Source organism: Paramormyrops kingsleyae, chromosome 7 (assembly GCF_048594095.1).
Source record: "Paramormyrops kingsleyae isolate MSU_618 chromosome 7, PKINGS_0.4, whole genome shotgun sequence".
NCBI classification, from domain to species: domain Eukaryota; kingdom Metazoa; phylum Chordata; class Actinopteri; order Osteoglossiformes; family Mormyridae; genus Paramormyrops; species Paramormyrops kingsleyae.
The window spans coordinates 6,043,853-6,068,515 of record NC_132803.1 but is presented as its reverse complement, the minus strand read 5'-3'; the positions used below and the strand labels follow the sequence as shown (position 1 = coordinate 6,068,515).

At 39.6% G+C, this 24,663-nt stretch overlaps 1 protein-coding gene across 1 annotated transcript in view; it reads right to left on the bottom strand.

The window, feature by feature from the left end:
• LOC111857778 (protein unc-13 homolog B) overlaps nucleotides 1-24,663 on the bottom strand; it is a 124,937-nt gene that overhangs the window by 86,787 nt on the left and 13,487 nt on the right. The window contains exons 2-3 of the mRNA XM_023838928.2: nucleotides 23,444-23,473; nucleotides 5,733-5,832 (exon numbers count right to left, since the gene is read on the bottom strand). Coding sequence (XP_023694696.2) covers nucleotides 5,733-5,832; nucleotides 23,444-23,473 — 130 coding nt within the window. The remainder of the gene's footprint in view (nucleotides 1-5,732; nucleotides 5,833-23,443; nucleotides 23,474-24,663) is intronic.

Below are 24,663 nucleotides of genomic sequence, written 5' to 3'. Positions count from 1 at the left end.
TTCATCAGCAACAGACACAAACCCAACACCTCTTTAGTGGTACAAAACAAAAATATATGCTGAATGCTCCCTGGAACAGTGAATACTGAATCTGAGCAGGCCCAAAATAATCCGTACCACAGTCACCTCGAGAATACATTTAACCAGATGTCCATAATAGTTAGGCACGCCACTTCAATTCTAGAGCACGAGCTACTCTTATCCATTTGGCTGGGCAGGGCTTAGGTGACTATATTTAAACTATATTTCAGATTGTCAGTTATGGATCTATTCAGACGACAGCCTGAAGAACATAAAGGGATATTAAACGTGCCTTTGGTATTTTCCCTTCCAAAATATGGAAAAAACCCAAATGCCAGAGTTGTGGTACTCCGGTCTGGTCTGGAGTCCACATATAATGGACTCGGTCTTGTCAGGCACTCAGGTGACCCTAAAAACCTTCTCAAGTCCATAGCGTACACCTGCAGCTTGTACTGTATGCAGTAGGTCTGGATCATATATAAATAAGAACAATAATAATTTTAAAATATAAGAATAAACATTTATATTGAGTCATCCAACACCCATCCTCCCGCCCCCCGTTACAATAAAGGATTTCAACCCCAGCCCCCCCCCCCCCCCCAAAAACAAAGAAGTACGCATGGTAACGTGTATGTAATATATGGGATAAATGAGATATTTTCTTGACATGGCATTTTATTTTTTAGTAAAGCTAGCAACTCCCAAATCAGCTCGTTGTAAGGAGAGATCGAAAACGCTGTTACAATGTTCCTGGGAAGTTTGCAAAAATATCATTAGAATGCTTAGATGGCAGGTAGTGATCACAAGATGGTGACTTCAGGCCCTCTGTCATTATGGGCTGCTTCAATTTTGGGGCAATCCATTAAAAAAAATCATTTCCAGTTCCTCACCCATACAATGCCTCTACAAAGTTTGAAAAAGATCCACCAAATGGTTTTTGAGTTCTCAACAAGAAATCATCTGTGGCAGCTGCAGCAGACTGGTCTCAAAAACATATGTATACCCAATCCAACAAATGCAATAATTGCTACAGGATGCAGTGGATGTTTTTCTTACCATTGTGTTTCACAAATTTTATTTCTTAGATGGTGGCCATTTTAAATCAATTACTTAAATTTATTAAAAAAAAATATGGTATTTTAATTTATTATCCTTTCATTTTTAGTTTTTCTAATATTGCAATGAGATTTTGTTGTAATAAATATATTGGGGTATTTATGAAATGAAAAAGGAGTTCAAAATAAATCTCTCACAAAGTGATTTAAACAGCAAGAATGAAAATGATTACGATCGTCTTGGAGAACACATGCAGTGCTCATGCAAAGGCAGTGGGGGTAAACTGCTTTTTAAACATATACTAGATAATCTTGAAATGGAATAATCATTAAAATTGCAAAACTTGCTAGGTTTTTTTTCCTATGACAAAGTAAAAATGTTTTTGTGAGACTTATACTCCCTGCGCTATAATATCTGTAAGGTAAGAAAAAGCCTGATCTTAATCTAGAAGATAACTGGATATGCATAACATGCAATGTTGTCTAGTCTACTACAGCCATTTTCAGTACGAAATACCCCGCCTCATGTTGTGATGTAATTCGGCAACAGTACCAGTTTTTACACCAGTGGAAAACCTACACCTTGGAAGTACCATACTTTTAGTACCTTATTGAAGTACCTAAAGTACCTGGTGCAGTGGAAAAGCACCCTAGTTGAGCAGTGAACTGGACAGTTTTACAGTGCTGTACATTTCATACGTGCTGTACGTCCTCTGCTTTGCTCCAAGCTTCTTCTGTGTACCGGCTTCTTCTGTTACTTCCAGGTCAAAGCCCGGGGGGGGAGAGACTGTGGAGCATGTGCAGGGCATCTAGGTCAGTTTCAGTCCGATTATTCACACTCGTATTATCTGTGTGTCAATCCGACTTGCACTACAAAATTCAATTTAGTGCAATTTCAGTTGGACTAACATGTTTACATTAGGGTGACCAGACAATCCATGTCAGGGAGGACACTTTGAGCTACTTCGGATTTTACAAACTACTTTCTAATTGAAAGGCTCCTGTGCTCGGCTAAATAGTTTAGCTCTTCTTGTGCTTTGACTGGTTTGTTTCCTTGACTGAAAGACTCATCCAGCATTTCACATTAGCATTAGTGACACATGCATGATTATAGGAGACTGACCAATCAGCACACAGCAAGAGCTGAGTGCTCAAGTGAAATCCAGGTCCGCTTAATTGAAATGGTAATTTACAATTCCTGTCCTAGCTCAGAGTGTCCTCCCTGACATGGATTATCTGGTCACCCTAGTTTACATGTACTTCAAAAGTCTGTTTTTAGTCAGACTAACACAACTATTCGATTTTCTTAGTGTGCGTGTAAACTGACCCCTAAATGCGAGCATTATAGGTGTGTGGAATGGTCACTAAGAATGAACACATTCATATGTATTTAAAAATGTCTTTTCAACCCATTTAGTAAAAAAAATATGATTTTAAGAACATCAGGTGTATACAGTAAGTACCTTTGATCATGAAATACAAGTGAGGTTTCCAGATTTTATTATTACATAAACATCAGATTGTTAGCTTCAAATCCTCAGAGCACAACATAAAATATTAACAAATAACAAGAAGTTATTTGCTGTTCATGGCACAGACATTAGGAATTCTTGTGAAAGCCACCTAATATATACATTTTGAAAGGATAATTAGAGGATGTATTAATGTTGCTTTAAAAAAGCATTTGTAAAAGATAAAGCCCAACATTACATAGAAAGACTGATCCTTATTGGTATATTTGCTATGTGTTGATCTTTATCCAAAGAAACATGTGACGGCCTCCACAATAGAATGAATAATGAACGTATGAGTCAATATCTATAAAACAAAGCTTAAAGAACTTGCGTCAACTGGCTATCTACACAAGAAACAATAATGACAAACAAATGACATGATGTGAATAACCTAAGAAAAACTGAGCTGCAACTCTTGTTGCATAAATAAATGAAGACAACTAGATGTGTCAAATTCAACCTGTTGACACCTTTCCAGGAAGACACAAAAGGAATATTCTATATATACATAACCCAGGATGGGCCACCAACACATCACAGGGCACACTCACACCATTCACACATGCATACACACCTATGGGCAATTTCATAACTCCAATTAACCTCAGCGTGTTTTTGGACTGTGGGAGGAAACCCCACAATGACACGGGGAGACCATACAAACTCCACGCACATCAAGCCATGAGGTTCGAACCCAGGTCCTAGAAGTGCTAACCGCTGAACCACCATTTCACAGCAGTCCTTAAAAAAAAAAAACGTTCCACACCATCAGGGGAGAAATTGATTTCAGGATGAGCCTTTGTACATTTACTCATAACTCAGTATGACAAGAAGCCCACCTGGGCCCAGAGGGTTATCAAAAATGCATGATGGCAGTGAGAATGAATCATCCACACTCTGAGGATGGTCGAGTGGCCCATCCAATTGCTCAAATATTCATGGGGTCCAAGTGCATGCTAAAGCCATTTATCCAGCAACCCTGGAGCACTTTGTGCGACTTGTCTTAATGTAATTAGATTCACCAGATCCATGCCTGTTCTTTCATGTGTCACCACTGACTGGAGTGGACTGGACTGGACTGGGTTGGACTGGGTTAGCGTGAAATGACATGGCTTAATTGCTCCATGATAAATTTAGCCAAGCTGAGGTCACCCACGATTAATTTTGCCAACCAAAAATAGCATATTATATATTTAATAATATTTTCTAAAGAAAATATTATTAAAAGGTACCTGCCACTCTCTCCCCACCCCTTTAAGAAAGAAACTTAAGTTCTCCCACAATAAATTTTTCCGCACGATACATTTCGCCGAGTGGCTATAAGATTGCTACCAATAAGATATGCCCAAGAAGGAGGATAGCGACAAAAATAAATCCATACAAACTTTATTATAAAATATTCAGAAAATCGTCTTGCGCCCCACACTTAGGACCAGTGATCTGTACAATGCCCCTGGGAAGTTTGCAAAAAAGATCTACGGAATGTTTACATGGCAGATTGGGGTGTTCACAAGATAATGACTGCGGGCTCCATTTTCACTTTCAGCTGCCAATGCGCTGCTCTCAACTGAGCATGTGCATGCATGTGTGTGTGTGTGTGTGTGTCTGAAAAAGAGAGCATTAAACCATGTTTAACCATTCAAAACCTCAGAGATAAAATTTTGCAGCATTAATCCATAAAAACAGTACTACTTTCAAACTCCTAAGTGAATAGCAAGGGTGCATAGCAAGGTTATGGGATAGTATGAATCACATTCTTGCTCTCGACATTATCCCCAAGAAAACACATCTGACTGCAGTCACATGTACTTTCCCTTAATACCTATTGTACACATGTTTACAAAGATAAGTAAGCCACGCAAAAGGAAAACACTGACATAACTCTCTGCTCTAACTACTGCTTTGCACAGCAAGCTGAAAAGCTATTAAATTCTTTTTAAAAGGATAAACATTATTATTGATCAAGCGGTTGAAGTTGGCCTGCGATGGTTCAGCATTCAGGACAGGCTTGAAGCTGACTCTAAATAAGCATGGATTTCATACCAGGAGGACAACAAAGACTTAAAAACAACCCAACAATTTACCAGAGATATAAAACACAAAAGGTAATATTATTAGAATCAGTATCAAGAATATCATCAAGATGCTCATTTTCAAGTCACAGTAAAAGTGTGGTTAATTAATGTACGAATGAATGAATGAATTTGGTGTTTTTTGCATTGAAATAATGCTGCTTTTATCAATATGATTAATGAACAATACCATAAAAATGTCATCAAAGCAAATAAAGTAACGCGACACCATACATGGGGTAATTGGTGTTGTCCTATAGAGAATGATTATATGTATGCATGCATGTGTCCGGCCATGGAGTGACATCCCATTCAGGATGCACTCCAGCCTTCTGCCCTGTGCTGCCTGGATAGGCTCCACCCCCATGCTCTCCTGTAGCTATTTCTATGACAGAAATGTATAGTCAAACAACCATTATTATCGAAAGGTTCAAAATGAGTTAGTTTTAGAAAACGACGACAGTGTATGCTGAATAATCTCATTCAAAACCAAGATGCATATGACAGAATTTGTTTACTTAAGCTGAGCTTCCTATGAGAAAGAACCTTTAAACTGCAGACACCCACCATCTGCTTCAGTGCACAGATAGCAAGGCTCTCATTATTTGGAACAATCCATTATTTTGCCTTGTTTACAGTGTCCCAGGAGACAATGCGCCAACAAAAGAACAATGGCATGTGCCCCTCATGGAACATATACAGCACTACACCGTTCTGTTTAGAAACTCGTCCCCTCGCATGGAGACCCACTGAACACTTTAGGGACAATTTACTCCATGCAGAGCAGAAAGCCTATGGGGCTCATGATACAGGGCAAAAACCAGACAGGAATCAGCTTAAACAGAACTGAAAACATTGCAGTTGGTATGACTTCCATAAGTAATTCCAACTTGGCATGTAATGTACTACTACTACTACTACTACTACTACTACTACTACTACTACTAATAATAATAATAATAATAATAATAATAATAATAATAATAATAATAATTCACAATAAAGAAAGCTAAAAACAAAAGACCGTGAAAGCATGAAGAGGTAAATGAGGGGTATGTCAGTTTACTTACAACATGAAGTCCTGCTCCCAGCATGGCTGGTCTCCACGAACTGCGATGGTTGTACTTTTGACATTTTGAACCTTCAGAGTCACATAGGCATTGAACTTATCTGCAATAAAGATAAAAGAAAAACACATCCAGTTTGTCAAATTAACAATCACACAGGCAGTTCCAGGCCCTGAATTACTGCACATCCTCCTACCCCAGACATGTGACTTGAAACACTGCTGAAAGTGTTCTAAACATAACTATGACAACCAAAAAAAAAAAAAGGATTTTTTTCCAGAAGTAACCATCATCAAATAACATTTTTGGGTTTTTTTGGATGGAAATTGAGCAATTAAAGGTATTGTTTTTCTTTTGAGTTTCTTTTCAGAAACGTTTTGCTTCAAAAGCAGTCCAAAGAACAACTGTCAGAACTGGGTTTATATTGCCATGCATCAGTATCAAAAATGCAAAGTTACCATTTCCAAAAAGATTATTGGGAATGCACAAAAGTCAACAATCATTTACATGGCAGAAGCTACTGTCGAAAGCAACATATAACCTGGAATCAGAGAAAATGGTCACAACCAGATTCAGCAGCCCTTGGGTTAAGGGTCTTACTCAACCTCCCAACAGAAATATGGTTACTCTGCCAGGATTCAAGCCCACAACTTTCCCGTCATGGGGACGGGATCCCCAACCTACCGAGCTGTATGCCACCCAAGTCCAGGGCTTTACTCAAAAAAATATCAACTTTTGGGAGCTGTAATAAAAAGAGCTGGTAGATAAGTTGAGCAGGCCCTAAACCAGCACACACACGCACACACACCACACACACGCAGACACACGCAGACACACGCACATAGTTCATATACTCCTGTCATTGTGGGAATTCTCCATTCATTTCTATGGGCATAATCCTAACCTTTACCCAGCCCCGACCTTAACCAAAAGTAACCAAACAAAATGGCTATTTTAGTGTTTTGATTGCATTCATATATTTTTATGAAATTGATGTTTATATTATAGGGACCAGAAAAATGTCCCCACCAGCTAAAAAGTAACAGGTATTACCACATTGTGGGGACATCTGTGGAGATAATATGGTAAACACAAACCCACACCTACAGACACACACACACACACACACACACATTAATTTCATGGTTTGCATGGTTTTTATAAGTCTGAACAGTATGGAAGAAGTCAGGTATACACCCAGTACATGAATGGGACTGGGAACCAGCAGCACAGACAGGAGCCTAAAAAAGGCCATCCCAGAACATTCATGGAAACACTGCATCTTTAGGGGTATCATCTTCTGGAACCCAGGGACTGGCCAACATACTTCGTTAAGGCTTTTCTTATCAAGCAATTACTCCTTCAAAACAGCTTAAGATTCCATTACAACTTACGCTGAAAATGGATGTCGAGTGCTAGGTCCTCAACTGCAGAGCACTCAGAGATTGCAGGATGAAAGACTATCAATTACTTCATGCCTTAATCATTGGAGTCACGTAAACACAGCCTGTGGAGTCATGCTCTCAGTCTCCAGTCCCACAGCAGCCTTTCCATCCACTCTGAGTGCTCAGTGCACGATGCAAGTCCCATCTCCATGTAATGTCCATACACCCATTACACACTGCACTACTTGTGATTCATTTTAACAAAAAATACCTATACGTGAATTAAAAGGTTATCCAGAAGATGGGGAAAACTAGAACTTAAGCAGCAGTAATTCACTAAAATACTACTGTTCAGTGATAGACTTTAGCCCACACAAATATAACTGCTTATCAAAATACGGGTTTCCCCAGAGCCTATGACTGACATTAGTACAAATATTGATACACATTCAATGGGTAGCCCATAAATATGTAGCAGCCTTATGATTATGTTTTAAATTCCATGATTTTGACATCCCTGCTTAGTATGTGGATAATGAGAATGGTGGAGGATCGCACATCAGATGTCGGGTTTGACATTCGCTCAAGACTGATAACGGCAGCATAAGGGAGAGACAGCTGGAATAGCAGCATTTCATTGTCAAAAATAATTACAGAAAAAAACAGTAAGCTGTTTATTGAGACAAAGTGTGTTTGCATGAATGGCTGCACACCTGTGCTGTCAGAACACTGGGGTGGGTTTTATAACGTTGCTCCCACCTAGAGCGTTATTCTTTGTTTTTACTGCAATGTATATTCAATTCCTCAGTTGCTCTTCATTGCAAAAACAGACTTCACAAAGCCGTCTTGTTAATATTCAAATCAATGTCTATTAGAGAACAAATGATGCCTTTCAACAAGACATCAATACAAGCCATAGAGAGACTGTAGCTGCACTATCCACTTTAGTGATGAGGGATAAGTATGTTATCATAATGATAATTATGCACATTTATACGATCCCTTCCTTCAGAAGTTATCATGGTGCCTTCCATTAATATTAGTGCTACAGACTGCCTTATATCTCCCATCAATCTTCTAACCACTTATCCTGGTCAGGGCTACAGGGATTAAACACACTGCCATCTGCTAAACCACTAAAATTCTCATAAATACTACGCGGATTTCTCAAGAAACCAGACAAAGATAGATACGTGTAACTTGCATGCAGGCAAAAAGTCTGCAGCAAGGCTAACAAGACACCTCATTTGTGAGGGGAAAAAATCTAGTGATACTTGAAGGAGTTTTGAAAATAGCAGTCTCTGTTAAACTCACTGGATTCCAGCTGTGCAGAGAGAGAAATGATAGACGTAGTACTGTCTCAACGCACATTTACACGCTCTAATCACTGCTTCTGAAAGACAAGTCACAGACAGAACATTTTGTCCTTGTAATGTGCAGAGAACTGCTCAGCATTTAACATTCAAAGTTAGTGTTCGCTAAAGAAGCTACTAAATGCCCAGTTTTGAAAACATAAATTTCATTGAATGTATTATCCTACTTCCTATTATCCTAGGGAAATTAATAGTAATAAAGCCCAAAGTCTGATTAAAACAAATGGTAAATGTCCCATGCTATATAAATTCAATTTGTATACTTACAAAATAGGCAATTTAATGCAGTTGCTGCCCCACACGTGTAAAACAAAAAAAATAGCTATACATGTATACAGGGCCCTGTGAACCAAGTTTAGATGGTTTAGATGAGATTAGCCTCCCATGAACTGCAGCCTGTGTGGCAGGGATTAGCAAGCAGATGACATAACCAGTGCTTTCATTTCCTTCATCAGAGCTGACAACCCAGATGTATTCAAAGTGTTCACATTGTCCATGTGCAAACATATATATATATATATATGTGTGTGGGTGTGTGTGTGTGTGTGTGTGTGTCTGTGATATCTAGACATTTAAAAATTTGTAACATCAAAACTTTTCACTCCTCCTTATAAATCAGTTTCTCGTAAGACCTAAATATACTTCATTCACCAAATAGGACAGCAGGTGGCGTAAAAGAGCAAATAAGATAATTAAATGTTGTGTAAATGTTTGGTGCAGACTGGGCTGCTGGGATTGCTGGGATTGCTGTAGAGGCTGCTGGGATTGCTGTACTGATCGGGAGTGGTGTAGTCACTGTGTGCACTTGTGTTGTGTTGTGTGCCTGTTGAAGCGGTTGATTTGATTTGAATTATCTGTAAAGGTATATTTGAGCGTTTGTGTGCCAGCACGGTTACGTGGGTGGTTGTTGTTGTTTTCATTTTTTACTCTTATTTTTACGTGTGTACTTGTCTGTCCTTGTGAGTGTTACCGACAGCTGCGGGCGCGAGCGGCGTTTCTGTTTGCGTCCTTCGCATCAAACACCCGCGGGTAATATTATCAAACATCGGTAACATTAACTCTAAAAGGTCAGTTGCTCCGGAGCTTTGCTCGGTCGCCGGTCGGGGCCGGGAGGACATTTTCCACTTTTTTTCCCGCTCCGGCAGTAGCCTGCTTTGAGAGGGTTTTTGTGGTTTTTTGGCCTCCCTAGAGCAACTTCGCTTTAGTTTAGCTAAACGTGGTTCAGCAGGAAGTTAATCTCGGGTAAGTAATTGTAAATTTGGTTATTTTAAAAGTAAAATTTAAAGGTTGTTATCGCTGACGCTGCCGGATAATTTATAATAAAGTACCGATTTAACGCAAGTGTTAATTTAGTGCTTTAGTGTACTCGGCACTTTGTTTTAACTATACGTTAATTAGATCAACTAAAAGTTTAAATAATCTCTATTAATATACTGGGCTGGGAGTAAAGGACGGGGACATAGTGAGTTAGGTAATTATGGGGCCAACTCAGTGTTGTGTTTGCAAGATGTTTGCCCTTCTGGATGCTTGCGTCCAGTCGGACTTCGTCTGCGAGCGATGTGGGTTAGTTGACTCACTCATGGTCCAGGTTCGTGACCTAGAGGAGCGACTGGCTCTCATCCAGCATAGCAATGAGTTAAAGGAGAGAGTTAATACGCCTTCTAGGGAGACTATGTGTACGTCACAAGCGGGGAGGGGGGAGAATGATGAACAGGTAGGTCGAGAGAGCTGGGTGAACGTAGGTCGTAGACGTAGAAAAGGGCGTACACAGTTCACAGAGGCGGCATCACCTGAAGTAACGGTTTCTAACCGCTTTCAGGTGCTTCCAGCTTTAGAGCCGGAAGAGACTGGGGAGGCAGGTGGGCCCTTGGGCACCAAGGAGCCACCTAACCCCAGTAGGAGGGAGGTTGTGGTAGTAGGGGATTCAATTATAAGAGGTGTAGATAGTTATGTGTGCACCCGTGATAGAGGGTCCCGTACGGTGTCTTGCCTGCCTGGTGCCCAGGTAGGGGACCTTCCAGATCGAGTGGACAGGCTTTTGGCCCCAGCCGGGGTGGATCCAGTGGTCGTGGTGCATGTTGGCACCAATGACATAGGAAAGGGCAGAAGGGCTGTTCTGCAAGATAAATTTATAGAAGTCGCGGATAAGCTTAGAAGCAGAACATCCACGGTGGTATTCTCTGGAATACTTCCCGTGCCACGTGCAAGTCAGGCAAAATTAGCTGAGATAAGGGGATTAAATGCGTGGCTAAAATGGTGGTGTAGGAAAGAGGGGTTCAGGTTTATGGGGCACTGGAAGACCTTCTGGAACAGGTGGGACCTGTTCAAGCCGGACGGGTTGCATCTGAACCATAGGGGAACCAGTGTATTGGGGAGGCGTATGTGCAGAATAGTTGAGGAATGTTTAAACTAGGGACTGGGGGGGCAGGGAGGTCAGTTATGAATTTATGTGGGGAGAGACGGAAAGCCCAAATAAATATTAAAAGTAGACACTGTAAAAGGCCTACCATTAGTGGTCTGTATTTGAATGCTAGGAGTATTAGAAACAAAATTAATGACTTAGAGGCTTTAATTTCTTCAGACAATTACGACATTATAGGAATAACTGAAACATGGATGAGTGACAATGATGGTGATGAATATAATATGGATGGTTATACGTTGTTCCGTAGAGACCGGATAGGCAAGAAGGGAGGTGGTGTTGCAGTATACGTAAAAGAAAACTTGCAGGCAAGGGATCTCACTGATAAAAATAAAAATTCAGAAGCTGTATGGATCAAACTTGATGCTAAAGATTCAAATGGCCTAATTGTCGGGGTTTGTTATAGAGCACCTAATGTAGCTGTAGAGGAAAGCAGAATGTTATATGATGATATCAGGATTATGAGTAATAAAAATGATGTGGTGGTTATGGGTGATTTTAATTTACCTGGGATACAGTGGGACACAGTCTCTGGCTCTTCTGTAAATGAACTTGAGATGGTGGAATTAGTACAGGATTGTTTTTTTACTCAGTTTGTTAATACTCCTACCAGGGGAGAAGCCCTTCTTGATCTCGTTTTTTGTAATAACCAGGATAGGATTGGAAAATTAGAGGTTTTAGACCCATTGTACGGTAGTGATCATAACATGGTTAAATTCGAGGTTAATTTTAGTGTCCGAAGAGCAAAGTCTAAATTAAAAGTATACAATGTTAGGAAGGCTAACTTTAATGGTATGAGACGGAAATTAGAAACTGTAAACTGGACAGAGTTAAATAGCAAAACAGTTGAAGAGGCATGGGAATTTTTCAAAAGCACATTGTTGCAAGTGCAAGAGGACTTCATACCTGTTTCCAGCAAAACTAAATCTAGGAAACGACAACCAAGGTGGTTTACTAAGGAAATTAAGAATAAAGTCAGGAGGAAAAGGGCTCTGTTCCACAACTGGAAAATAACTAATGATTTCAAAATCAAACAGGAGTATCTAAGTCTACAGGCAGAGTTAAAAAATGACATTAGGCTATCAAAGAGGGATGTAGAAAGAAAAATTGCATTGGAGGCTAAGCATGACAGTAAAGGTTTCTTCCAATATTTTAACTCTAAGAGAGCACTAAAAGCTGAAATCACTAATTTGCAGGATAGTAAGGGCCTTATAATTGATAACGAAATTGATATGGTAAACGAGTTTAATGATTATTTTTCAAGGGTGTTCACAATAGAGAACACAAGTAATTTACCACCAATTAATACGAATACAGCATCGTCTATGACCAATATATGTATAACTGAGGTTGATGTGATACTAAGCCTAGCTAAACTCAAAATAAATAAATCGCAGGGGCCTGATGGCATCTTACCTTTAGTCTTGAAAGAGATGAGGGATATTATTAGCCAACCTTTGACTTTAATATTCCAGAAATCGTTATCTGCGGGTGTGGTACCATCAGATTGGAAGCATGCTAATATAACACCCATATTCAAAAAAGGGGATAGAAGTAATCCAGCAAACTATAGGCCAATCAGTTTAACTAGCATTACTGGAAAAATAATGGAAGCTATAATTCAAGTGAAAATGGTAGATTACCTAGATGCAAATAACATTATAAAGGATAGCCAACATGGATTTAGGAGAGGTAGATCCTGCTTAACGAATCTGCTTGAGTTCTTTGAGGAAGCTACAAGTGAAATTGATCACAAAAAGGCCTATGATGTGATTTACTTAGATTTCCAGAAAGCCTTTGATGTTGTCCCCCACAAACGGCTCTTGTTAAAGCTTAAAGCTGCAGGAATTTTAGGAACTGTGGCAGCTTGGATCAAAAACTCGCTAACTGATAGGAAGCAGCGAGTAGTTATTAGAGGCACTATGTCACAGTGGGCCTCCGTTTATAGTGGGGTACCGCAGGGTTCAATTTTAGGACCACTATTGTTCCTAATTTACATTAATGATATTGACACGAATACATACAGTAAACTGGTTAAATTTGCAGACGACACTAAGGTGGGCGGGGTAGCAGATACTAATCTAGCAGCAGAGAGGCTTCAACGGGATCTGGATTTAATTAGCGAATGGGCTGATACTTGGCAGATGAAATTTAACACAGATAAATGTAAGGTAATCCATGCAGGGAGCAGAAATATACAGTACAGATATTTTATGGGTTCCACTGAAATAAAGGTAGCTGATTACGAGAAAGATCTCGGTATGTATGTTGATGCTTCCATGTCCCACTCTCGCCAATGTGGGGAAGCAATAAAAAAGGCGAACAGAATGTTGGGTTATATCTCTAGATGTGTGGAGTTTAAGTCAAGGGAGGTGATGTTACACTTATATAATTCCTTGGTAAGACCCCACCTAGAATACTGTGTGCAGGTTTGGTCACCATACCTCAAGAAGGACATTGCTGCCTTAGAAAAGGTGCAACGAAGAGCTACGAGAATGATTCCTGGTCTTAGAGGAATGTCTTACGAGGAGAGGTTAGCGGAACTGAATCTGTTCAGCCTTGAGCAAAGGAGACTAAGGGGGGATATGATTCAGGTCTATAAGATTCTAACGGGTCTGGATGCTGTTCAGCCAAATGACTATTTCAATATTAGTCTAAATACTAGAACTCGTGGCCATAAGTGGAAATTAGCGGGAGAACATTTTAAAACAAATTTGAGGAAGCACTTCTTTACACAGCGTGTAGTCAGAGTATGGAATAGTCTTCCTGCTATTGTAGTGGAAGCTAAAACCATGGGTTCCTTTAAATCAGAGCTAGATAAGATTTTAACAACTCTGAGATATTAGCTAAGTTCTCCCCAAACGAGCTTGATGGGCCGAATGGCCTCCTCTCGTTTGTAAATTTCTTATGTTCTTATGTTCTTATGTTCTTACCCTTAAGAGAGACAAATAGCCAGTACTGGGCATTTCAGGTCCAGAAGCTATAAATCCAGCCCAAGATTTTGTTTCTACCAGCCAGTTGAGCATAAAGAGTCACAGTCAGACTCAACTGGTTAGTAGAAACAAAATCTTGGTCTGGAGCTGTAGCTTTTGCACCTGAAATGTCAAACACCACAAAAACCATTATCTGTTTGACTGTACAAGCCACTATACTAATGTAAAAGTTCAAAACTGAAGCTGCATAATGAAATGTTCCGTCACTCTTTAGAGTCTTTGAATACAAGCGACAGATATAAAACAGATAATTCAGTGAAATTACGTAAGGTAGTTTCTTGAGTAAGTACTGAAGATAGTGGACTGTAAAATGTAAGTATAGCCCACATTTACTATTAAACTGGAACTAAAAACAGCAGACTGCAAAATGCCCTCTGAGTGCAGATGCTTGTGTACAGACATGTGTCTGCAGACAGGAGAAATTTGGATGTGTCTAACCATGACAAAGCACCTGTCTAATTTCCCAATGCTATCAAGAATGGAAATAATGAAAGCATCCAATTAAACACACACACCTGGCAAGATCCCTGAATCATAACTGAAAGGCAGACAAACTTAGCTGTTTGACTAGTCATGGATATGCAAACAGGAGTGTATGTAACTTTTCTTTGGAAAGCAAACTTTGCGATCGGCGCAAATAGTTTCACCAGCTGGATAAATTATGAAAAACACTTAAACACAAAGGTATTCTGTTTAAATCGTATAGTCAAAATGCTAGTAACAGACAAGAACAGACAAGAAGTGCAGACTTTGAGCAAAAGAGCAGTATAACAAAACTAAAGACTAAAGTAACCATAATGGAGTAAAAAGAGTAACCGTAATCCTGGGGGTCAATGTATGATTAACTTTCCAGCAGGGGAGGAAGTGATAATCAGTCCCCTGCATTGTGCACAGACAGAGACACTCCAGGTGCCCAGAGAGATCAGCTAGTGTCTCTATGGTGACGATCTGATGGATCACTCTTCCACCACCCATCTCCACTAATAGCATGCGCACATCCCCGCTGCCTGATGGACGAGGGAAGATAAGCAAGCAGCAGTGGGGGGAGCAGGTCCCCCTATTTGAACCGTACTCCATGCCATTAGATAACCTGGTTAATCCTGACTGTTTCTGATGCGCATGTACACACCACACCTATAACAATGCTGAAAGTCTTAATAATCAGCCTCTCCAGTCCCCCCTTGCAAGTGTGTGTGTGTTTGTGCGTACATACACACACACGCACACACACACACACACACATTCAGCAGCCATTTTATTACACCTGCTCATTAATGTCAACAGCTTGCTCCGGCAAACAGAGAATCATGTGGTCGCAACTTAATGCAGAGAGGACACAGACAGGGTCAAGGGTCACAAATCGCCAGAGCATGATTGCTGGTGCCAGATGCAGTACTTCCAGCAAAGTAGAAACAGTCCGTCACACACACTACAGGTTTTGGAGTTTATCCAGTCAGTGGCAGTTCTGAGGGCAAAAACACCAGTCAATGAGAGAGATCAGAGATGAATGGCCAGACTCAATGTCAACAGGAAGAGCAAAAATGTCATGGCCTGAACTCCATAAGAAAAGTTTCTAACACCAATTGAATTATTCCAATACATAAACATTTTCATGTTAAAAGCATAAACAAATTCAGTTCCATATACACTCACCTAAAGGATTATTAGGAACACCATACTAATACGGTGTTTGACCCCGTTTCGCCTTCAGAACTGCCTTAATTCTACGTGGCATTGATTCAACAAGGTGCTGAAAGCATTCTTTAGAAATGTTGGCCCATATTGATAGGATAGCATCTTGCAGTTGATGGAGATTTGTGGGATGCACATCCAGGGCACGAAGCTCCCGTTCCACCACATCCCAAAGATGCTCTATTGGGTTGAGATCTGGTGACTCTGGGGGCCATTTTAGTACAGTGAACTCATTGTCATGTTCAAGAAACCAATTTGAAATGATTCGAGCTTTGTGACATGGTGCATTATCCTGCTGGAAGTAGCCATCAGAGGATGGGTACATGGTGGTCATAAAGGGATGGACATGGTCAGAAACAATGCTCAGGTAGGCCGTGGCATTTAAACGATGCCCAATTGGCACAAAGGGGCCTAAAGTGTGCCAAGAAAACATCCCCCACACCATTACACCACCACCACCAGCCTGCACAGTGGTAACAAGGCATGATGGATCCATGTTCTCATTCTGTTTACGCCAAATTCTGACTCTACCATTTGAATGTCTCAACAGAAATCGAGACTCATCAGACCAGGCAACATTTTTCCAGTCTTCAACTGTCCAATTTTGGTGAGCTCGTGCAAATTGTAGCCTCTTTTTCCTATTTGTAGTGGAGATGAGTGGTACCCGGTGGGGTCTTCTGCTGTTGTAGCCCATCCGCCTCAAGGTTGTGCGTGTTGTGGCTTCACAAATGCTTTGCTGCATACCTCGGTTGTAACGAGTGGTTATTTCAGTCAAAGTTGCTCTTCTATCAGCTTGAATCAGTCGGCCCATTCTCCTCTGACCTCTAGCATCAACAAGGCATTTTCGCCCACAGGACTGCCGCATACTGGATGTTTTTCCCTTTGCACACCATTCTTTGTAAACCCTAGAAATGGTTGTGCGTGAAAATCCCAGTAACTGAGCAGATTGTGAAATACTCAGACACCAACAACCATGCCACGCTCAAAATTGCTTAAATCACCTTTCTTTCCCATTCTGACATTCAGTTTGGAGTTCAGGAGATTGTCTTGACCAGGACCACACCCCTAAATGCATTGAAGCAACTGCCATGTGATTGGTTGATTAGATAATTGCATTAATGAGAAATTGAACAGGTATTCCTAATAATCCTTTAGGTGAGTGTATATTGATTATTGTAAATAGGTCTAAAGTCAATTTCAATGTAAATTGAACTGTTGTACAGAACATCACAGGTAATTACACGTAAGGGCAGCAAGGTGGCGCTCTGGTTGGCATGATCTCCTTGCATGATTTGCATGCATTTCCCCGTGTCACTGTGGGATATCTTCCGGCTTCTCCGGTTTCCTCCCACAGTCCAATAACATACCAAGACGAGGTGGAGTTGCCAAATTGTCCATAGGTGTGAATGTGTGTGTGTGTGTGTGTGAATGGTGTGTGCTCCCTGCAATGGGTTGGTGCCACACCCTGGGTTATTCCTTGCCTGGCACCCATTGCTTCCATAGGACAAGCAAGTATGGAAAATGGTAATTATATGCAAGTTGAGGTAGAGAGTTCAGGTCCAGAAAGTAAAAATCCAGACCAAGATTCTGTTTCAACCAACCAGTTGAGTATAAAGAGTCACAGTCATGGAGTACTCACCTGGTTGGTTGAAACAAAATCTTGTTCTGGGTTTTTATTTTCTGGACCTGAAATGTCCACTTCTCCATATAAGCCAGCCAATCTGTTCAAAGATCTGTCATTCAAGGACAAGTTGGCTACAAGTCCAAGTCACTGCACCTAAAATAGAGCTCTGTACCATTGAGCAGATCCTTAAATGTCAAATACAGTCAAGAAAGCCACACAAATGAATTTACAATGGTATGTTTAACTCCATTAAACAAGTTTAAATGTGTGCCATTTTCAGTTGATAGCTGGCCAGTGTGTGTCAGTCATTTTGCCAGGCGGAGAATGTTAACCATCTAAAATAAACTTTAAGCAGACAATCCCTGTCTCCTGAGGTGTGCATTCATTATTGATGGCTGTTGACTCTAAAATAAAACAAATAATACAAACAGGCCAGTTGGAGAGCAGGCGTTGCTGAATTCACACAGCATTAGGGCATCCATGAGGCACCTCCAAGGCCCCACGGGTATCCAGGTAACAGGTGAAATGCTTTACTTTCCTGTCAAAGGTAGACCCTTACATATTCACATGATAGCCCAAAGGCAGTCTGGATACAAAGCAGCTGTTTTTTCAAGAGACAGTATGAGATTTTAGTAACGCATGACAAAAAACAATAATGCACAAAAGCAGCTGCATGAGGAGTACTTGATACAGATCATCTGCCTTATACCTAAAGTTTGCCTTTATGAGTCCTAAGACTAGGCTTAAAAGACACTCTGGCATTGCAATTGGAGACAGTGTTAGGTCAGCTAATAAACAACGGAGACTTCGGAAGCAGGAAAAGAAACACTTTCGCAACAGGTCTGCAAGTCCCTGTACTGTAGATAGATGCACTCAAATCTCTCTATGTGTCACTTATTCATGGCTTCAGGTTTCTTTGGCCTCCTGATGGTTCCCATCAGTCAATCCATTCATCCATCCAACGAGCTTTTTAAGTACATTGCAGGCCAACTTGCTTAACTGCAGGTCTCTGGCAGCAACAGAACCATGGAGATGAAAGGTAATATTAAAACAGAAGTAAATATCTGGCTTGTTATATTCAAAACACTGTAGCACATACATTACAAAATAAAAGTCTACCCTATCAGTTTTGTTTCTCAAGTCTACAGTTCCATAAATTGTTGACCTGATTTAAAAATAAATAGATAAGTGAGAATAATGATGAGGTCAAACTGTACCTAAAAATAGGGCTGCATACAAGTTCAGATCCTGGTATCCTCATGCCAGTATAGCAAACATGAAAATGATCACGCCATCCACACACTGAAGGACAACAGGTGGCATGCTGCTTAATAGCATTATAAAAACCCATAAAATATACATTATTTATGTAATGGAAATACAATACCCATATATAATATGAGCAAAACAAATACATACGGCTGGATTGCTTGTATTTCTTACACATAAATAGAGAACATATTTAGTATTTCACATTCATAGTACGTGATGTGAGGAACGCAGTTAGGTGGAAGCTAAACCCTCCCCATTCCTCACAGGCTCACAATAATCTACGATAGCACATCACAATGGTGAAAAGTGAACACTCCCATGTTACTGTCATTATAAAAACATCCAGCAAACATCCTGGAACCTTTACATTCATTGCTGAACCCTGCCTGTTTGCGCTAGTATATAGTGGACAATGATGGTAATAAGAACAGTAACATCAATGTAAGAGAGACGATTATCTATTGAAAAACAAATCCACGCCCTATATTTCATCTCACACTTATTAAGTTCTCTAAAAAAACACCTAATTCAAAAGCCAGACCTGTGCAGGCAGGTAAAGAATTGGAGCTTCCAAGATAACACTCTAGGCCAGGGGTGCCCAACTCCATTCCTGGGGGGCCGGAGCCCTGTGTAGCTTAGGTCTTCCCCTGTTCCACCATAAATGATTCAGCTCAAGAGCTGTGTGGTAATTAGCACGAGTTGAATGTTAAAACTGTTAAAAGCGTAAAATACTCCCAGATCGTCACGTCTTATCAAGATATAAGATAGCACAGGTGTGTTAAATGAGGGGAAACCCCAAAAAAAAAAAAAAGTTGGGCATCCCTGCTCTAAGCTCTTTTTTGACGATCTAATGCAAAAATAATATTTTTCTCATAGTGATCCGTGTTCTCGAATTGATAATTCGTGCTCTCGAGTTAGTAATTTGTGCACTCAAATTGGTAATTAATTCAAGGGAAAGAATTACTAACTCCAGAACACAAATTAGTAACTCAAACGCACAAATTACCAATTCGAGAGAACAAATTAGTAACTCAAGCACATAAATTGATATTACGAGGGAACGAATTAGAAAATCGAGAGAACGAATTGCTAATGCGAATAACTAACTGAAGTGCACAAATTAGAAATTCAAGAGCATGAATTATCAATTTGAGAGCCCAAATTACCACGAGATAATTTTGTTTTTCACCGTGACACTTGAGCGGGTGTAAAATCATTTGCTATTTTGACGACGTGCGTGCATGGCAGCAGAGGATACAATGGCTGTACGACTCCCAAAACTTTATTTTACAAAGATTGCAAATCGCTGTGCTACTGGTTTCTGTTAAAAGGTTAAAATACTCCCAGATCGTCACGTCTTATCAAGATATAAGACAGATCAAGATATATCTATCTTACACCCTAGTACTGCGAAGGTTATGTGCATGACGTCACAGCAGGCGGAAGTAACTGTACTCACACCCACTGAGTGGCAAAAATGATTGAGGGGCAGCGATAGCGTTCGATTTGAATGCCGCAAAAAACACATGTAAAATGGGAAAGAGCTGTCGTGCGATTGATTGTACAAATACATTTAACACGAAATAGGAGCTGTCTTTTTAGAGATTGCCAAAAACTAAATAAGTAAGTATAGGACGTGGATCGGTCACGCATGGCCGATACCCGATCCGTCAAATAGGTCTGGATCGGCACCGATACTGATCCGTGCATCTCTAGTTTTTAGTAAACCTTTTGCTTTTCTATATGATTAAATTTTAAGGTCAAATATTCTAATAGACTAGTAAAAAATAACAAATTTAGAATCTGACACCCAGAAACAAAAGCTGACACATAATCCTTGTGTAAATAGAGGTTTCACCTGCTAATATAACTAACCCTGAGCAGCACAAAACCTGACTGTGAAACTAAAGAAATAACCTCCTAAACAAACATGAAAAGTTCATTCAGCCAGGGCAAACACACCTTCCCAGCAGTCAAGCCACTTCATAAGGAAGAATCACAGGAGCTGAGAAATGTCCTTCATGTATAGTAGGTATAGATATCATAATGAGGGTTAAGAATTACAAAAGCCCAGGTCTGTTTTACAAATAAACCAAGATATTCCGCCCCGTGGAATAATGGTTTTAATATTGTTGGTTTTCAGTTTTGCCAGGTTTAATAAAGTGCAATGGCAAGATAAAATGAGCATAAACATTTGATAATGATATACAAACATGTGTTAAAAAGGTCCAGGAAGTAAAAATTTCCAGGAAGTAAAAAATTTCCATATACATCTTACAAATACACCCAACCAAGTCAATAATGAATAATAACAAAAGGGGCATAATGGAGAAAAGGCGACACTACATTGATACTTTGATGCACTGGTACCTCAAGAGTCAACATCAAATTTCACCATATTCCAGCCTGTACCTGCCATTTGTTGTTATTTTTGTAATAATTATCAGCTGGGAGGGCAAAAAAGGAGGAAAAAAAATCAAGTCCCTTTGCAATACTTTTGCATGATATTTCAATACTTCTGCATTACCATTAGAGATATCAAAGCTATTGAAAGTCCTATTGATTTTATCATATATAAAACAGTTTTGATAGTCATTTTTTATGGTATCAATTCTGCAGCCTGCACTTCTGGGTCACTCTGACCCCTGAGGCTCACAGGCCACCAATGAGCACGTCTAGACCTGAGTGCAGTCTGACACATGGGGTGTGTGAGATGACTCGTTCAGAAGTATCCGAGCTTTCATCACTGCACTTAACCGACAAGTGCAGGAGTGGCATCTGGAAATACTTGCATACGTGCATTTTTCCTATGGGTAAAAACATTTATTGCAGTCAGTTAAACATTTCCACATTAAGAAAATGATCTGCAATTATTTTTACCTGTGGCTTGTGGTTTTCTAATACAATCTTGTGAGGTTGTGTTGATTAGTGATGATCATTCAGATACAAAGTTTTAGAGCCATGCAGTTGTTACAAGTTTTGGTGCTTTGAGATATAAGATAAAGAAGACATATGAAAATAATGTGCATCTATTCTATTATGCATTGTAATGTTAATGTAAAGTAACCTCTAATTTTTAATAGTGTTTAATTATGTACTGTTTGTGAATATCTCTGAACAAGATAGCAGTGTGATTACAATGTGTACTACTGTACTTAATAAAATGCTTTGGCTGACAATGCGATGCAAAGTTTTTTCTTTTTAAAAATATACAATAGTGACATGAGTTTACAAAACTGATATTGAAATATATTTTTTCTTGAAATGCATAATATACCATTGAATATACCATTGAAAATGGAATCAAATTTCAATACTTTTCTTTGATACTTTTCTCGTATCAAAGTTTGAAATTTTGGTATGGTAACAAGACTCGTTACCATTAATAACTGCACTTTGTCCATTCAAAGCACAAAGGGTAGGGTTAACTAAATGACACAAACCAGTCATGTCCAGTAAAGTGTGCTTTAAGCATTAGTTTGTAGGGGACAATGCACACAATTTAACTTTCAAATCATGTCATTTTTTACGGATTTATTCAAAATTGCAAAGAATCAATATTAAAGTATTCTGCAGATCCCTAAACACATGTTCAAGCTCAAATACCAGTCTCCAACACCACAGTAAAGTTAGCTTTATATCTACGTCTCCTGATGTAATATATTTCAACAAAAGCAACTAACATCCATTTGGTTTTCAGATTTTTTATGGGTAAATATTAATTAATATTTCTATATTTGCATGTGCGATAGTAACTTCTATTTACTACCAATTCCTTAGTTTAAAGTTACCCTAAGTTTTGGGTCAAATGAACAGAGGCCAGCGGCCTGGAAACCCTATTACCAGGACCACAAGTTTAACATCAAAACTTACCAAAGTCTTTTTTGCCTAATACATTTCACCTGCTAGTTCAGATGCAAACTAGTTCACTAAATAAAATTTAAACTTTTAGCTCCATGACTATTGCATGACAAGATTTGCACAGCTCTGAAACTTTTCTAAAAACCACCACACCTTGTTGCATTGCTTAAACAATAGCGGGAATCCAAATAAGCTGGGTGAAGCAATAAAACAAGAACACAACAGCTTAAAGAATCAAATCTTAAACTTTAGAGCAAACAATGGAAGATTTAGGCAGCAGGCAATTTAAGTGGCATGTCCTATATTTTCTACAAGCTATCAGCACATAGTTTTGACTGCAAACATTAACAGTCTCTCTCTCATTTGGAGATTGTAATATTGGGTTTCACAATACAGCAGTCTGCAGGCTACTTCTACTAAGCAGGACAGTGAAAATGTAGCTGGAAATTAACTCTAAGAAATTGTAACCTTGAGAAGATAACAGTGGAGCTATGTTGCATTTCCATTCAGCCATGACCATTCATCTAATACAAGGTGAGAATTAGCCTGAAGTCTATCCTGGGAAGCCTAAAACATGCATGGGGATACTGTGGACCAGATGCGAGTGCAACACAGGGCATGCACTCGCATACAATCACATACCATGGGAAACTAATGCAACAGGGTCAAACCTGTATGGTATGGGCTGGAACATGGAGCACCTAGAGGAAACCCATGCAAACACATGGAGGACATGCAAACTGCGCACCCCAATGGGGGTGAGAATAGTGCCACCTACCTAGTACACAAATCTGGGAATTCACAGTGGTACTACTTCAATTATAGAAGACTAATGGATGTACAGATATTAGAAAGATGGACCCTAAACAACTTGTAAAACTCCAGGAGTTTATGTTTGCCTGCAACTCATGAGATAAGGCTGTCTCCGAAGTTCAAAAGGTCACTGCCTACTCCAAGTTTCTCCGAACATCATACAAAACAGAACTTCAAATGAAATGAGATGTAAGTTACACCACAAGCAGAATTTTTCGAATTTCAATACTGAACACAACTTGATGTTATTTCATTGAGGGCAGAGCTGAAATCACTTACCCGGGGGTCCTTGTAACTTGGCCTTCTTGACTGAAAAGAAAAAAAAAAAACATTGTTAGAAACACTGAGACAGTTTAAGAGACTAGTCAGGTCAGCTAATTAAAGTAACATGCAGGTATAACAAACTGGAAAGAAGCACCTGGAATCACCCCACAACTTGTCCAATAAATATGTCAATATTACTAACCCCCCCCCCCCTCATTAAGTGCCAAAGTCAATCTATAAAATTATATAATATTTACTACTGCAGAAAATCAGCTGAGCACCTTTGGGGTTGAAGAACTTCTCTTAAGACATGGATTCTGTTCAAACCTGTGTGTACTGTAACAGAACTGCAGAAATGACATACGGTGTATGTGTAATGCAGCCTATGTTCAAACTATAATCTGCTCAAGATAACAAAACAAATGCAATAAAAAGCAATAGAACAGTACGACAGGGAAGCAGATTTAATTGGCAAGGAAAATTCTTGGCATGGTACACTGTAAAAACTACAGTTCCAGAACACTCTTAATGTTTTCCTTATTCCGTAGTGCCTTAAAAGTCTAGAATTCAGATCTCAATTGAATTAGTTTCCATATCTATTAATTTATTAACACTCACTCACTGGTATTATTTGAAGTTGGAATTCTGATGTGTATCTGGTCTTTCAAGTGTCAGACGGCAGGAAGCAATTTTCAAACCTATTATTACCATTTTAAGTTCCAGCTGACCCATGGTAACAAGATTCCCTGAGAGTGTGAGGATCTTTAAGGCCTCAGTCATTCCATGATTTAGCCACACGTTACATCACACAGCTTTTTACTAAGGCAACACTGTTAGGCGTGTGAAGTGCCAAAATAAACAGGGAAGAGAGGGAGAAGATGCAACGGCACGAAGGAAAACCATTTCCCATAATAAAACAGCTCATGTAGCCCATACTGGCAGGTGTGAGGAAATATAGGCTCTGAAACTGAGATTAGAAGAAATTCTGAACATGTTGGAAAGAAGATGATCAGACAGCCACAGACATTTTCACACCATTCGTGGCTGGATTACTTCTGCCAAAGGGATCATATTTTGCTGTAAAAAGCCTTTTTTGTGTGGTCATATCACAATATTCTTGGTTAGAATCATGATCCATGATATAAATTTTTTGTTTGTTTACAAATCAACTAAATTGGAATGTATGTAGTAGTGTTAATTGACTATTTAACCACTTAACCAGGAACTTTGTCCTT